General features: G+C 43.0%; 2 protein-coding genes across 2 annotated transcripts in view; one reads left to right on the top strand and one right to left on the bottom strand.

Annotated features, from left to right (window-relative positions):
* Nucleotides 1-10,905, bottom strand: part of dcst2 (DC-STAMP domain containing 2) — a 36,781-nt gene extending 25,876 nt beyond the window's left edge. Inside the window, exons 1-7 of the mRNA XM_036006350.1 lie at nucleotides 10,774-10,905; nucleotides 9,710-9,969; nucleotides 7,366-7,536; nucleotides 5,419-5,520; nucleotides 4,240-4,434; nucleotides 2,200-2,265; nucleotides 1-24 (exon numbers count right to left, since the gene is read on the bottom strand). The exon at nucleotides 1-24 is cut by the window's left edge and continues 190 nt beyond it. Coding sequence (XP_035862243.1) covers nucleotides 1-24; nucleotides 2,200-2,265; nucleotides 4,240-4,434; nucleotides 5,419-5,520; nucleotides 7,366-7,536; nucleotides 9,710-9,969; nucleotides 10,774-10,859 — 904 coding nt within the window. The 5' untranslated portion in view covers nucleotides 10,860-10,905. The remainder of the gene's footprint in view (nucleotides 25-2,199; nucleotides 2,266-4,239; nucleotides 4,435-5,418; nucleotides 5,521-7,365; nucleotides 7,537-9,709; nucleotides 9,970-10,773) is intronic.
* A 652-nt stretch (nucleotides 10,906-11,557) lies between these two features.
* The window catches only part of dcst1 (DC-STAMP domain containing 1), a 22,172-nt gene continuing 18,729 nt past the window's right edge, over nucleotides 11,558-15,000 (top strand). The window contains exons 1-2 of the mRNA XM_036005798.1: nucleotides 11,558-11,694; nucleotides 14,003-14,128. Of these exons, the coding sequence (XP_035861691.1) occupies nucleotides 11,649-11,694; nucleotides 14,003-14,128 (172 nt within the window). The 5' untranslated portion in view covers nucleotides 11,558-11,648. The remainder of the gene's footprint in view (nucleotides 11,695-14,002; nucleotides 14,129-15,000) is intronic.

Below are 15,000 nucleotides of genomic sequence, written 5' to 3'. Positions count from 1 at the left end.
TTCGCTCAAACGCTGCCAGTGTTGCTGGAGGAGAAAAGCAACAGCCAGCGCTGGAAGGTAACTAAGTACTTTTACTCCAGTACTGTACTTCAGTACCAGATGTTGAGGTACTTGTACTTTACTACATCTGTTGCAGCTTTAGTTACTAGTTACTTTAGTTACTAGTTACTTTAGTTACTCCACTACATTCATCTGTTCCAGCTTTAGTTACTAGTTACTTTAGTTACTAGTTACTTTAGTTACTAGTTACTTTAGTTACTCCGCTACATTCATCTGTTACAGCTTTAGTTACTAGTTACTTTAGTTACTAGTTACTTTAGTTACTCCACTACATTCATCTGTTACAGCTTTAGTTACTAGTTACTTTAGTTACTAGTTACTTTAGTTACTCCACTACATTCATCTGTTCCAACTTTAGTTACTAGTTACTTTAGTTACTCCGCTACATTCATCTGTTCCAGCTTTAGTTACTAGTTACTTTAGTTACTAGTTACTTTAGTTACTCCACTACATTCATCTGTTACAGCTTTAGTTACTAGTTACTTTAGTTACTCCGCTACATTCATCTGTTACAGCTTTAGTTACTAGTTACTTTAGTTACTAGTTACTTTAGTTACTCCACTACATTCATCTGTTCCAGCTTTAGTTACTAGTTACTTTAGTTACTAGTTACTTTAGTTACTCCACTACATTCATCTGTTCCAGCTTTAGTTACTAGTTACTTTAGTTACTAGTTACTTTAGTTACTCCACTACATTCATCTGTTACAGCTTTAGTTACTAGTTACTTTAGTTACTCCACTACATTCATCTGTTACAGCTTTAGTTACTAGTTACTTTAGTTACTAGTTACTTTAGTTACTCCACTACATTCATCTGTTCCAGCTTTAGTTACTAGTTACTTTAGTTACTCCACTACATTCATCTGTTACAGCTTTAGTTACTAGTTACTTTAGTTACTAGTTACTTTAGTTACTCCACTACATTCATCTGTTCCAGCTTTAGTTACTAGTTACTTTAGTTACTAGTTACTTTAGTTACTCCACTACATTCATCTGTTACAGCTTTAGTTACTAGTTACTTTAGTTACTCCACTACATTCATCTGTTACAGCTTTAGTTACTAGTTACTTTAGTTACTAGTTACTTTAGTTACTCCACTACATTCATCTGTTCCAGCTTTAGTTACTAGTTACTTTAGTTACTCCACTACATTCATCTGTTACAGCTTTAGTTACTAGTTACTTTAGTTACTAGTTACTTTACACATTTAGATTACTGCTCACAGAACACATGTAGTTTATAAAATCTGATGTTTGATTCTAAAGTAAACTAGACAACAATATAACGACTACAAGTCACGCTGGAAGACAGAGAGAAGGAGAGAAAGAGACAGAAAGAGACAGAAAGGAGAGAGAGAGAGAAAGGAGAGACAGAAAGAGACAGACAGAAAGAAAGAGAGACAGAAAGAGAAAGACAGAAAGAAAGAGACAGAGACAGAAAGGGACAGCATGAAAGAGACAGACAGACAGACAGAAAGAAAGAAAGGAAAGAGAGAGACAGAAAGAGAAAGAGAGAGACAGAAAGAGAAAGAGAGAGACAGAAAGGAAAGAGAGAGACAGAAAGGAAAGAGAGATACAGAAAGAGAGAGAGATACAGAAAGAGAAAGAGAGATACAGAAAGAGAGAGACAGAAAGAGAAAGAGAGAGACAGAAAGGAAAGAGAGATACAGAAAGAGAGAGACAGAAAGAGAAAGAGAGAGACAGAAAGAGAGAGACAGAAAGAGAAAGAGAGAGACAGAAAGAGAAAGAGAGAGACAGAAAGGAAAGAGAGATACAGAAAGAGAAAGAAAGAGACAGAAAGAGAAAGACAGAAAGAGAGAGACGGAAAGAGACAAAGGGAAAGGTGAAAAGGGGAAAAACAGACAGACCAGAGAGAAAGAAAGGTGATTGACAGACTGTTTGAATCTAAAACGTGAGGATGTTTCTTTACTTTTAATACTTTAACTACATGTTCCTGATGATACTCACAGACTCTAACTGAAGTAGTATTTACACTGCAGGACTTTAACTTGTAACAGAGTATTTCTACAGGGTGGTATTAGTACTTTTACTGCAGTAAAGGATCTGAATACATCTTCCAGCGCTGCAAAGCGGCAGCCTCAGAGTTGTCAAAGGTTAAAAACATGAGAATGAACTTACGAGCTGCCAGACGTTTCTTCAGCTGGCTGCCGATGTAGGACGGGATGATGCAGAAGAGCTCGCCAGCTGGAACACACACACACACACACACACACACACACACACACACACACACACACACACACACACACACACACACACACACACACACACACACACACACTTTCAGTAAAACCTCTTAAGAAACGCTTGAAATCCATGCTTTTTGTGTCTAAAAAGCTCCAGTGTTTCCTCTATGTTGATTTGACCGTGGCGGCCCCCCACGGTATCAGAAATAGGGCCGCATTGCTAGTGCATGTCAGAGAATAGCGCGGTCACTCGGCAGAAAAAGGGAGAATGGAAAGAGGGCGCTGTCCGGATGATAAGCCGGTTGAGATGGTGTGTGTACGTCCTTGAGAACTGTAAGTGGTATAACTTCTGCTGTCAGTTCATTTAAGCCTGGTCTTGCAAATTTAAATGAAGTTAACTGGTGATTTTCCTTGTTTGTATTCTTCACCTGTGAGCTAAATTGCACGTGGCTGTTGATTCGCTATAATAGCGATTGCTCAACGCCCTCGCCCACGTTTGTATTTGAGGTGCATTATTTACATGCTGAAGTAGTTACACTGCATTAAGATCATGTAATTAATAGTGGGTTTACTGTGATTTGCTGCAGAATGCTTAGCCTATATGTCAAGATCAAAGTTGGCCTATATAGTAACTCAAAAAATACAGTTCAATCACAACAGAAAATATGCCTCATTGTGTGTGAATAGAGGTGAATACATATATTAGTTAGTGTTGCAGCGAAGTGTCAGCTCCGTTTCATGGGGGGGGGGGGGGGTTCGGACCTGCCCCCACTGCTAAAAAAAAACAAACACTGAGCATACCCAAATTAAAAGTGGTACAGCTCCCATATTCTTATCATTGGAAAGGAAATACTCTCAAGTTGTTGTTACCAGTGTCAGAGTGATTCTAGGTCTTACTGACAGAGTTACAGAGGCTAGAATGGAGGGTTTTCATTTCCGTCCAAGTCATACATCTGTCAAATGATTAAAATACCGTGCTGTAAACACATCTGGTGAGATACAGACAACACAGGGTCATAGCCACACGTCTCAGCAGCCAAGAGACTCAAAAATGGATTTTATATGAATTTTTTTCTACAGATACGTCTGTGTGTTTCTGTTATTTCCATTTGAAAAGTGCAAAGAAAAAAAGCCAAAAACGTGCAAAATTCTAAACTTCTGAAATACACAAACACACCCACATCAATCACACACATACTTGAAATAACTATATACATAAATATATAGAAATAAGTCATTATAAATGGTTCAGGGAGTGCTATGCATCATTTATGTCCCTTTTTATGGAGAAAAGCAGAGATAACTCAGCACTGGATGAGAAAAACCAATACATGCTTGGTGGGCTGTCTACAGAGACCGCGTTTTTTTACAGTGTGTTCAGGGGACAGGCAGCTAGCGGATAGTGAGATATTTTTTACAGTGTGTTCAGGGGACAGGCAGCTAGCAGATAGTGAGATATTTTTTACAGTGTGTTCAGGGGACAGGCAGCTAGCAGATAGTGAGATGTTTTTTACAGTGTGTTCAGGGGACAGGCAGATAGTGAGATATTTTTTACAGTGTGTTCAAGGGACAGGCAGGTGGCGGATAGTGAGGAGATGTTTTTTACAGTGTGTTCAAGGGACAGGCAGCTAGCAGATAGTGAGATGTTTTTTACAGTGTGTTCAGGGGACAGGCAGATAGTGAGATATTTTTTACAGTGTGTTCAAGGGACAGGCAGGTGGCGGATAGTGAGGAGATGTTTTTTACAGTGTGTTCAAGGGACAGGCAGCTAGCAGATAGTGAGATATTTTTTACAGTGTGTTCAGGGGACAGGCAGCTAGCAGATAGTGAGGAGATGGTTGCTGTGACATTGCTTAGAGCACCTTTAATAGTAGCTTTCTGATTCTCATTCTCATCAGGAAGGAGTTTAGAATAAATAAAACCGACATAAACATAATGATGTTGAGAGTGGGTGAAGTGGAAGTGAACGCACCGCGGGTGAGGCTGCAGAGCGGCAGGAAGCTGTCCATGATGTCACACAGGAAGTTGAATTCTCCCAGCAGCTCGGAGCAGTCGGCTCGAGCATCGGCGAACACCGCTCGGCACTTCCTGTACGGGGAGCCCAGTTTGTCGTTGCACACGTCACCGATGTCCACCAGGAAGTGGAGGACGTTTCTCAGAGTGCGAGCTGAAAGGGCAAAAGTCACGGTTATACGTTTATTTACAAAATATTTACTTCATGGCTGCAACTACAGATTATTATTTTCATGGTGGATTAAAGTGTGGATTATTCTCGGGATGAATGGATTAGTTGTTTGGTCTTTGGAATGAGAGGGGGAAACGCCAGAGCAGGGGGAATGAGAGGGGGAAACGCCAGAGCAGGGGGAATGAGAGGGGGAAACGCCAGAGCAGGGGGAATGAGAGGGGGAAACGCCAGAGCAGGGGGAATGAGAGGGGGAAACGCCAGAGCAGGGGGAATGAGACGGGGAAATGCCAGAGCAGGGGGAATGAGAGGGGGAAACACCAGAGCAGGGGGAATGAGAGGGGGAAACGCCAGAGCAGGGGGAATGAGAGGGGGAAACGCCAGAGCAGGGGGAATGAGAGGGGGAAACGCCAGAGCAGGGGGAAACGCCAGAGCAGGGGGAATGAGAGGGGGAAACACCAGAGCAGGGGGAATGAGAGGGGGAAACGCCAGAGCAGGGGGAATGAGAGGGGGAAACACCAGAGCAGGGGGAATGAGACGGGGAAATGCCAGAGCAGGGGGAATGAGAGGGGGAAACACCAGAGCAGGGGGAATGAGAGGGGGGAACACCAGAGCAGGGGGAATGAGAGGGGGGAACACCAGAGCAGGGGGAATGAGAGGGGGAAACGGCAGAGCAGGGGGAATGAGAGGGGGAAACGGCAGAGCAGGGGGAATGAGAGGGGGAAATGCCAGAGCAGGGGGAATGAGAGATTAATGGATTATCAAAATAGTTGGAGCTTAATTTAATAGTTAATTAATCGATTCATCTTTGTAGTTCTAATTTACTTGACATGATTGTTGTAATAAAGATTGTATTATCTTTAGAGAGAAGGACTATTTAAGCTCCTCAAAGAAGCTCTTGAGGGACTTCTCAAGGACCCCGTAACCTGTATTTGTATTTCTACACGAAACGAGCAGCTTCAGGCTCACCAACGTGGCGGACGCCGTCCGTCAGAGCGAGGATCAGGTGCTGGACTCGTCCTGCCACAGCGTGAGCGTTGCTGCTGATCTCTCTGATTCTGTCCAACACGGCTGCAAACCAAAACATCTGACTGTGACAGACAAAAATCTCTGAAACTGCTCCAGTATTGAGCACGAGAATACAGACCGAGCTGTAATGTAACCCTACAGGACTAATGTTCAGCATCCGTTAGCGTCCACTAAAAATTCTGTTGTTGCTGCTGACAGACTCAGATTATTATTCTAAGTGTCTGACAACATTATGAAAGGATCCCTACAGAGATAGACCTTTTAGTTAAAGAGTAAGATCCTTTTAGTTTAACATGAAACAGCCCCGAAATCACCATCACCAAACTCCACCAGACTCCATGTAAATAATCACTACTTTTAGCGTGTATAGAGCCAGCATATCTCCACCAGACTCCATGTAAATAATCACTACTTTTAGCGTGTATAGAGCCAGCATATTTCCACCAGACTCCATGTAAATAATCAGGACTTTTAGCGTGTATAGAGCCAGCATATTTCCACCAGACTCCATGTAAATAATAACTACTTTTAGCGTGTATAGAGCCAGCATATTTCCACCAGACTCCATGTAAATAATCAGGACTTTTAGCCTGTATAGAGCCAGCATATTTCCACCAGACTCCATGTAAATAATAACTACTTTTAGCGTGTATAGAGCCAGTATATTTCCACCAGACTCCATGTAAATAATCAGGACTTTTAGCCTGTATAGAGCCAGCATATCTCCACCAGACTCCATGTAAATAATCAGGACTTTTAGCGTGTATAGAGCCAGCATATTTCCACCAGACTCCATGTAAATAATCAGGACTTTTAGCGTGTATAGAGCCAGCATATTTCCACCAGACTCCATGTAAATAATAACTACTTTTAGTGTGTATAGAGCCAGCATATTTCCACATGTAAATGAGTGAATTAAGGGTTTATTTCAACCAAACCAGAGTGGTGATTGTTGGAACAGTGGAAAGATGAACCAAGACGGACTTTGATAGTTTTATTTTGTTTCTGTCCACTTTGAATGAAGTGTGTTTTACCCTGATAAAAGTGCTGATTATTTACATGGAGTCTGGTGGAGTTCGGGGCTGTTTCATGTTAAAAAGGATCTTACTCTTTAACTAAAAGGCAGTCCCTCCAGAAAAACGCGATTATGCATTGAATTATGAGATCGCATAATTCAATGCATAATCAGCCAAAGTTTTCAAATTTATGCGGGGGGGTGGGGGGGGGGTGCATTTTTTCAAATACGCCGCATAAATTGCAGATTTCCACGCAAAATATGCAGGTCTTGCATGATTTCATAATCCCCGCATTTTCGTTGCAAAAAAGTCCCATATATCTTAGCAGAAAGTTGAAAAATGTTGCGTTTACTTCACACAAGAGCAGCCGTTTTCCCCTGTTGCCATGGGAACGTTATGAAGTGACATAATTACGCGACGTGAACATCATTGAAAAGCTGCGAACCCCGCGATGAAGCCACGATGAAACCGCCGTTTTTGCAAGTTCCCACAGTTTCATCGCATAAAATTGCATAAATATCCCGCATATTCCATCGCATTTTTTAAGAAAACGTGGCGCATAATCAAGGATTTTAGCTCAAAACAATCACAAAAAAACTCCAAGTCCAAAATGTTGTCAGACACACAATAATAATCTGAGTTTGTCAGCAGCAACAACAGAACTTTTAGTGGACGCTGACTGGACATCTGTCCTGTAGCGTTACATTGCAGCTAGTTTTGTGTTAATACTGGACCAGTTTCAAGTCAGACAATTAGACACAAAAACATGGGAAATAGGGTCCAGGTTGAAAACAAAAACAAAGTTACCCTTAAACAGTATTAGTACTTTTAACAGTATTTTGTTGTGATGGTGGAGGTGGGCGGGTCTTACAGTAAAGGGGCGTGGCTGCTCTCTGCATCAGCTCTTGTGTTTGATTGGCTGCCAGCTCGGCGCTACACAGCAGGCTGGAGGCGGCTCGCTCTGTGTTTTTTAAGGTGTTGCTGAGAGGACCGGTGAGCAGCAGCGACACAAACAGGAAGAGGAGGAACTTCCTGCCGTGAGCTGAAACACAAGAGAGGAGAGGCACTGTGATAGGCTGAGCAGGGCCAGCAAAATACAACGCAATTCCTCCATTGACAAATTGCAGTATAAGCCATAAAATGGTAACCGTCGATGGTAGACTTAAAACCAGCTATGACATGACTCAGCGATTGTATATGCTCATATAGACGCCACAAATCATGGGGCACTACCCTTGTTTAGAGAGAAATGTCTTTTATTTGCGATGTCTTGGATAAGTACTTCATTACCCACAATCCTGAACAATCCCACAATGATACCTCTGATTGGTGGAACTCATGCTGGTGGGGGGGGGCGGCTGCCTCCACGATCCGTCACGATGATTTACGACACTGCACGAGTCACGATCTGTGTGTCACGCCTCTGCCGGGAAGCTAACGTTAGTTTAGCTAACAGCTAATTCGGCTAACCGCTAGCTGACAGCTTGATTCAGTCTAAAATAACGTTAACTCAAACTTAACGCTGGGTAAAGCCGGCTACAGCTGACGTAACAGCCGTTATATATGTTAACGGTTATTTTATAACTTTTAAAGTTATTACACGCTGTCTCAGCTAGCGGTTAGCCCAATTAGCTGTTAGCTAAACTAACGTTAGCTTCCTTTGTTCAGGGGTGCGCGGTGGTTTATGGGATGAGTAGTTCCTTCGCTCTGAGATGACGATATGTACACAGTCTTGTACCTTTTACTTTTTTGGTATTTTCTGTTCGTTTTTTTACTCGAAATGAGATGTTGTATGCTTATGAGTAACGTCCCGTCTGGTTAGCCTAAGGCACGGTCTACAACTCTTTATATACAGATTTTTCCAGACGTCAATGGCAGAAATGAACGGGAAATTTACTTCAGGAACCCAAAGTCTCTCAGAGGAGGGGCGGGACTGTTGAGCTCTATAAAGTCCTGCTAACAATCCCACAATGCACTGCATTTGAGAGCTGTGTGCGGCCATGTGAGCAGTGTTAAAATGTAGCTGGGTACATTTACTCATGTACGTATTAAGTATTAACTTCAATGTACAACAGCAAACGGATAGCGTTAACTGCTGCGTTAACCTCCGGTGGATTTGTGAGGACTATGGTTAACTGCTCCTCAGATCTCTGCAGGGTAAATCCAAGGGGGTTAGCGTCTGTCAACAACGCGTAGCTCCTATGGCGCCATTTTGATGCTACCAAGCCATCACCTCCCGTTAGCATCCCATTGACTGCCATTCATTTTGACGTCACTTTGACAGAGAATAACTTTACATCTGAAGAGTTTAAAGACTCTATTTGTCCATTGTTTATTTCTAAAGAAACACGACAATGTATAAAAGGCTCCATTACCTTGTAGCTCACGTTATGGCTCCGTAGCAGACGTTTTTATAAAAATAGGCTAACGATTGGGTCATAACCACGAGACTTACTGTCTCACAGTAGAGGAATTACCGTATAGTACAGGAGAAGCTCTCAGGCAGTTTGGACTTCCATTAGCTGTTTAAGTTTAATTACTAATGTTAACTATCATTTTAGTGATCAATAATTAGCCTGTGTCTATGTTATCTCCTTACATATACCTACGCTCTCCGTCTCTGCTAGATTGGGAATGATTGAGATTTCTCTTGGCACAGCTACCAGAAGACTTCCAACTTTCAGACAGGTTGCTCACGTCACATCTACGTCTTCAAGCTCAGTTGGAGGCTGCTCAGTAACGCTCAGCCATCACCGGGAAAGAGACTTCACTGGTCTCCGTCCAGAGACACGGGACCTGGTGGTCCATTTTATATACTATCTATGGGTAAATCCAGACAGCTAGCTAGACTATCTGTCCAATCTGAGTTTTCTGTTGCACGACTAAAACTACTTTTGAACGTCCACATGTTCCACCAAAACAAGTTCCTTCCTGAGACTATTTAGCAGAGGCACCGTGGCTCCGTCCGGAGCTTAGCCCCGCCCACGATGATTGTGATTGGTTTAAAGAAATGTCAATCAACCAGAGCAGGTTGTTCTCCCATCCAGGAATGCTGGGTGGACTAGTCAGACCTTCCTCCACAGAGCTGTGGAGGAAGGTCTGGACATGTGAGACTATGCAGAAGTTACCGTTGATAATTCATGTTAAACACACTCTGAAAACTAACTCAAACTAAACTAAAATTCAACCGTTGAGTCAGAACTAATTGTAAATACCTGAGCAGAGTGTGGGCAGCAGCACAGAGACGTCGGCGCGGACGCCGGCGGACAGTCCCATACCGAAGGCGGCCAGGACGGCCAGAGTCAGCGTGGTGTAGACACACAGCCACAGAGGCTGATTCTGCAGGAAGAGGGCCGTGACTCCGTACACGGACGCCAACAGCAGCCCCAGAACAAACGGCAGCAGGCTCCGCCCCTCCTCCAACAGGTGACCGCTGAACTTCCTCCAGCGGGCGAGGTCAGAGCGCCCCGCTGACCTGGGGAGGGAAACGGGACGGCCTCCATCATTATTTTGTTGTGGAATGGCCTCCAAACTACTGTGTGTTGTCGTCCGCATCGACTATGTAACTTTTTGTTTTTCTGGGTCAAAATGTATAAAAAAAATCCCACGTTTTGGTCGTCTTTTTCGACATTTTTGTCACTTTTTACGAAGTTTCTGTCAATAATTTTCTGCCCTTTTGACGTTTTTTTAAGCTTTTCCCGACATTTTTGTCACTGTTTTCCAAGTTTTCCACACACACACACACACACACACACACACACACACACACACACACACACAGAGACACACACACACACACACACACAGAGACACACACATACACACACACGGACACACACACACACAGACACACACACACACAGACAGACAGACACACAGACAGACACACACACAGACAGACAGACAGAAGACACACACACACAGACACACACACACACACACACACACACACAGACAGACAGACACACACACACACAGAGACACACAGACAGACAGAAGACACACACACGCACGCGCACACACACACACACACACACACACACACACACATACAGACACTCACACACAGACAGACACACACACACACACACACACACACACACGTAAATAATCAACAGACTGGATTTCTCTCACATATTAATGTTTACAAACTGCTGATATTGTCACTAATACATGTTATTATTTCTCAAAATGGAGGATCCTCTCAGTATCCATCACAGTAACGTTAGCAGGTCAAACGGTAGCTAGATTTCTTCATGCTAACTAGCTGACATCTCACCTGTTGAGGACTCCTCTGACAGCCCGTCTAACTCCGCCCTTCTCCACCTGGACTGTGAGGTATCTTTTCTTCTTTTCATCCTTCATTTCTTCTTTTTATTTCTGTTTCTGTGTGTGTGTGTGTGTGTGTGTGTGTGTGTGTGTGTGTGTGTGTGTGTGTGTGTGTGTGCGTCCGTGCGTCCGTGTGTGTGTCTTCTGTCTGTCTGTATGTATGTGTCTCTGTGTGTGTGTGTGTGTATTGCCTCGTCGTGTCTCCTGGAGGGTTGCCTGGAGACCAAAGAAATTACGTCACTGTGGAAACTTCAAGAAGCTCCAACTGACAAACGGACCAACTGACAAATCAACCCACCAGACTTCATGTAAATAATCACTACTTTAATCATCGTAAAACACACTTCATTCAAAGTGGACAGAAACTAAATAAAACTATCAAAAGCCGTCTTGGTTCATCTGTCCACTGTTCCAACAATCACCACTCTGATTGGTTTAAATAAATCCTTAATTCACCCATTTACATGTGGAAATATGCTGGCTCTATACACGCTAAAAGTACTGATTATTTACATGGAGTCCGGTGGAAATATGCTGGCTCTATACACGCTAAAAGTCCTGATTATTTACATGGAGTCTGGTGGAAATATGCTGGCTCTATACACGCTAAAAGTACTGATTATTTACATGGAGTCTGGTGGGTTTGGTGATTGTGATTGTGGGGCGTTCATGTTACACAAAAATGATATTATTCTTTAAAAAAAGGTCTACACTCACTGTGAAACTTCAAGCTGCAATTGACAAACGGACCAACTGACAAATCAAATCAAAACAGCAGCGTTACTGTGACTGACTGAAAGCTTGTTGATAGAAGACTTTTGATGGATGATGGCTCTCTCTGACCGACGTAGACCTTCAGCTCCTCACAGCAGTGAGTATAATCTTTACCAGCTTCTGTTCTTAAGACTTTTTGGAAAGCTAACTTTTAGCTAACGCTAGCAGCCCCATTGGTTGGTGGACTGCCCGTTTTGAAACTTCGAATTTAGCTAGCAAATACGGCCGTTACCAGCTAACGCACCAAACTTCATGTAAATAAACAGTAATTTTATCATCGTAAAAACACACTTCATTCAAAGTGGACGGAAACAAATAAAACTACCAAAGGCCGTATTGGTTCATCTTTCCACTGTTCCAACAATCACCACTCTGGCTTGGTTGAAATAAACCCTTAATTCCCCCATTTACATGAGGAAATATGCTGGCTCTATACACGCTAAAAGTACTGATTATTTACATGGAGTCTGGTGATGGTGATTTCGGGGCTGTTTCATGTTAAACTAAAAGGATATTACTCTTTAACTAAATGTATATCTCTGTAGGGACCCTTTCATAATGTTGTCAGACACTTAGAATAATAATCTGAGCCTATCATCGGCAAAAACAGAACTTTTAGTGGACGCTGACTGACGCTGAACCAGCTAACTTGGCTAGCTTGGTTGGCAGAACATTGAACTAGACATTTTTAGACGACAAAATGTTCCAGTTATCTTCGCTGAAGTAAAAACACAAAGGGTCAAAGTTTAAAATGAAAACACGGACAACGCTCCAAAATAAGTTTAGGGTCTAATGTTATCGTGAACTAAATATAAAAACTAAAACCTTTAAGAAAAACAAAAAAAAATCGAAAAAAAGCGGCAAAAACGCAACAATAATGGAGAAGAAAGCGTCGAAAACGCAGGAAAAAGCGAAAAAAAAGCAGAAAAACGTCAAAGAAAGCACGAAAAAGGGCGACAGAAAACCTAGAAAAAAGCCTCTGACCTGATTGACAGGTCCTAAAGCATCCCCTGCTTTATGTCCATTTTAAAATAAATGGGAGCATCATTTACTAAATGAACATCACGCTGTGTTGAAGAAGACTTAAAACTAGAGATTGAGATAATAAACTCATTATGAAAATGTTTACTGAGGTAATAAATCAAGAGAGAAGTAGGCTCATTTTCTCATAGACTTCTATAGAAACAGACTTATTTTTGGAGCCGGTGGAGTGGAAATTAGAGAGAATTCAGCTTTAAAGTGCTTCACTCATAACACATTAAAGTGCTCATATTATGCTCATTTTCAGGTCCATGATTGTATTTAGAGGTTATATCAGAATAGGTTGACATGTACTGCACATTGCTGCAGCTCCTCTTTTCACCCTGTGTTCAGGTCTCTGTTGGACCTTTTACTGCTGTAACATCTTTGTTGGCAGTCGCACATGCTCAGTAGCTAGGTAAGGACTACTAGCCAGTCAGAAGCAGAGTATGAGGGCGTGCCCTGACAGTAGCTAGGTAAGGACTACTAGCCAGTCAGAAGCAGAGTTTGAGGGCCCTGACAGTACCTAGGTAAGGACTACTAGCCAGTCAGAAGCAGAGTATGAGGGCGTGCCCTGACAGTAGCTAGGTAAGGACTACTAGCCAGTCAGAAGCAGAGTATGAGGGCGTGCCCTGACAGTACTTAGGTAAGGACTACTAGCCAGTCAGAAGCAGAGTATGAGGGCGTGCCCTGACAGTACCTAGGTAAGGACTACTAGCCATTCAGAAGCAGAGTATGAGGGTGTGCCCTGACAGTAGCTAGGTAAGGACTACTAGCCATTCAGAAGCAGAGTATGAGGGTGTGCCCTGACAGTAGCTAGGTAAGGACTACTAGCCAGTCAGAAGCAGAGTTTGAGGGCCCTGACAGTACCTAGGTAAGGACTACTAGCCAGTCAGAAGCAGAGTATGAGGGCGTGCCCTGACAGTAGCTAGGTAAGGACTACTAGCCAGTCAGAAGCAGAGTATGAGGGCGTGCCCTGACAGTACCTAGGTAAGGACTACTAGCCATTCAGAAGCAGAGTATGAGGGTGTGCCCTGACAGTACCTAGGTAAGGACTACTAGCCAGTCAGGAGCAGAGTATGAGGGCGTGCCATGCTAGCAGCTAGGCGAGCATTATAACATGTGTTCCAAAGTGACCACGTTTGTCTCTGAAGTAAAGGCTGGACTACAACAGAGCTGTTTGGAGCAGTTTGTGAACAGAGTTTTCTGTTGGAGATGGTAAGTCCCTTTGGGGGGGACTTTGGGCTTTTTCACTTTGTAAACCTATAACAAAAAGATATATAACACAATAAAGGAAAGGGGGAAAATCCAAAAAGCATAATATGAGCACTTTCAGTTTTTACAGTCTGTGGTTGTTGCATGTTCTGTTTGTGTCTGTCCTCCAGCTGTGGAGAGGCTCAGTTTGAGGCTCCTCCCTCCTGCCGTCCATCGGTTCATCTTCAGCCAATCAGAAGAGTTCTGGGTGGCCCACCTGGTCTTCAGGGCGCTGTTTGGAGCAGTGATCGGTACAGGTGAGAAGCAAAGGTAAACAACCTAGAAGAAACGTGGGGTCTACAATACTTCTCGGGAACGCCGATTGCAGTCTTATACATTTGTAGTTTTGATTTGGGTGTGTAATAGGGCTGTCAATCTTCCTCTATAATACTACTTGAATTCCATTTGTTATTTTATTTAATATTCGAATAATATTTGAATATTAAATGCTCAAATTCATCCTGTTATTAATATTTATGATATTACACAGGCTTATGGATCGCCAATGCCACTATCGGCATGTGGTTGTTGTTACACATTCTGTCCACTAGAGGGACCACTAACATTACAATAGTAATTTTAGCATTCGAATAGTATTGATTTTTTTTAATATTCAAATTATATTTGAATTTCGGAATTCGTTCCAACAGCCCTAGTGTGTACTTGCCTGGGAAAACCCTGACCAACTTCTGGCAAATTTGAGATTTGCTCTGCAAGTCCGTCTGGCCAAGAGCCCATTTCCAATTTTTCCAAATCGAGGCACCAATCACAGCCGTTGGGGCGGGCTCTACACGATGACGATAGCTCAGCGATGGCGAGCAGCTTCTTGTTTAGCCTACATTGAACATGGCGGCCACCGGAGCTCAGCAACCGTTGATGCCGCTGTCGCTGCTACGTCACCCGGATCGTTGGTCTGATTGGTTGAAGGACCATCCAATTGCACCCAGAGGCATTTGAGCGGCGTCCGTTGGTGACGCCCCTTGGAAATGGGCTGTGAATGAAGCTTCCCCAGACCCCCCACTCTCAGTTACAAGAAGAGAAGAGTCTGGTGTCAACCAGGCTAGGTGTGTACAGTGCTCATTAACATTTATAAGGGTTATACATTTGGTTCAGTCAAGTCAAGTCAATT

The sequence above is a fragment of the Sander lucioperca genome, chromosome 10 (assembly GCF_008315115.2).
Source record: "Sander lucioperca isolate FBNREF2018 chromosome 10, SLUC_FBN_1.2, whole genome shotgun sequence".
NCBI classification, from domain to species: domain Eukaryota; kingdom Metazoa; phylum Chordata; class Actinopteri; order Perciformes; family Percidae; genus Sander; species Sander lucioperca.
Note: the sequence above shows the minus strand (reverse complement) of the source record. Positions and strands in the feature narration are given on the sequence as shown.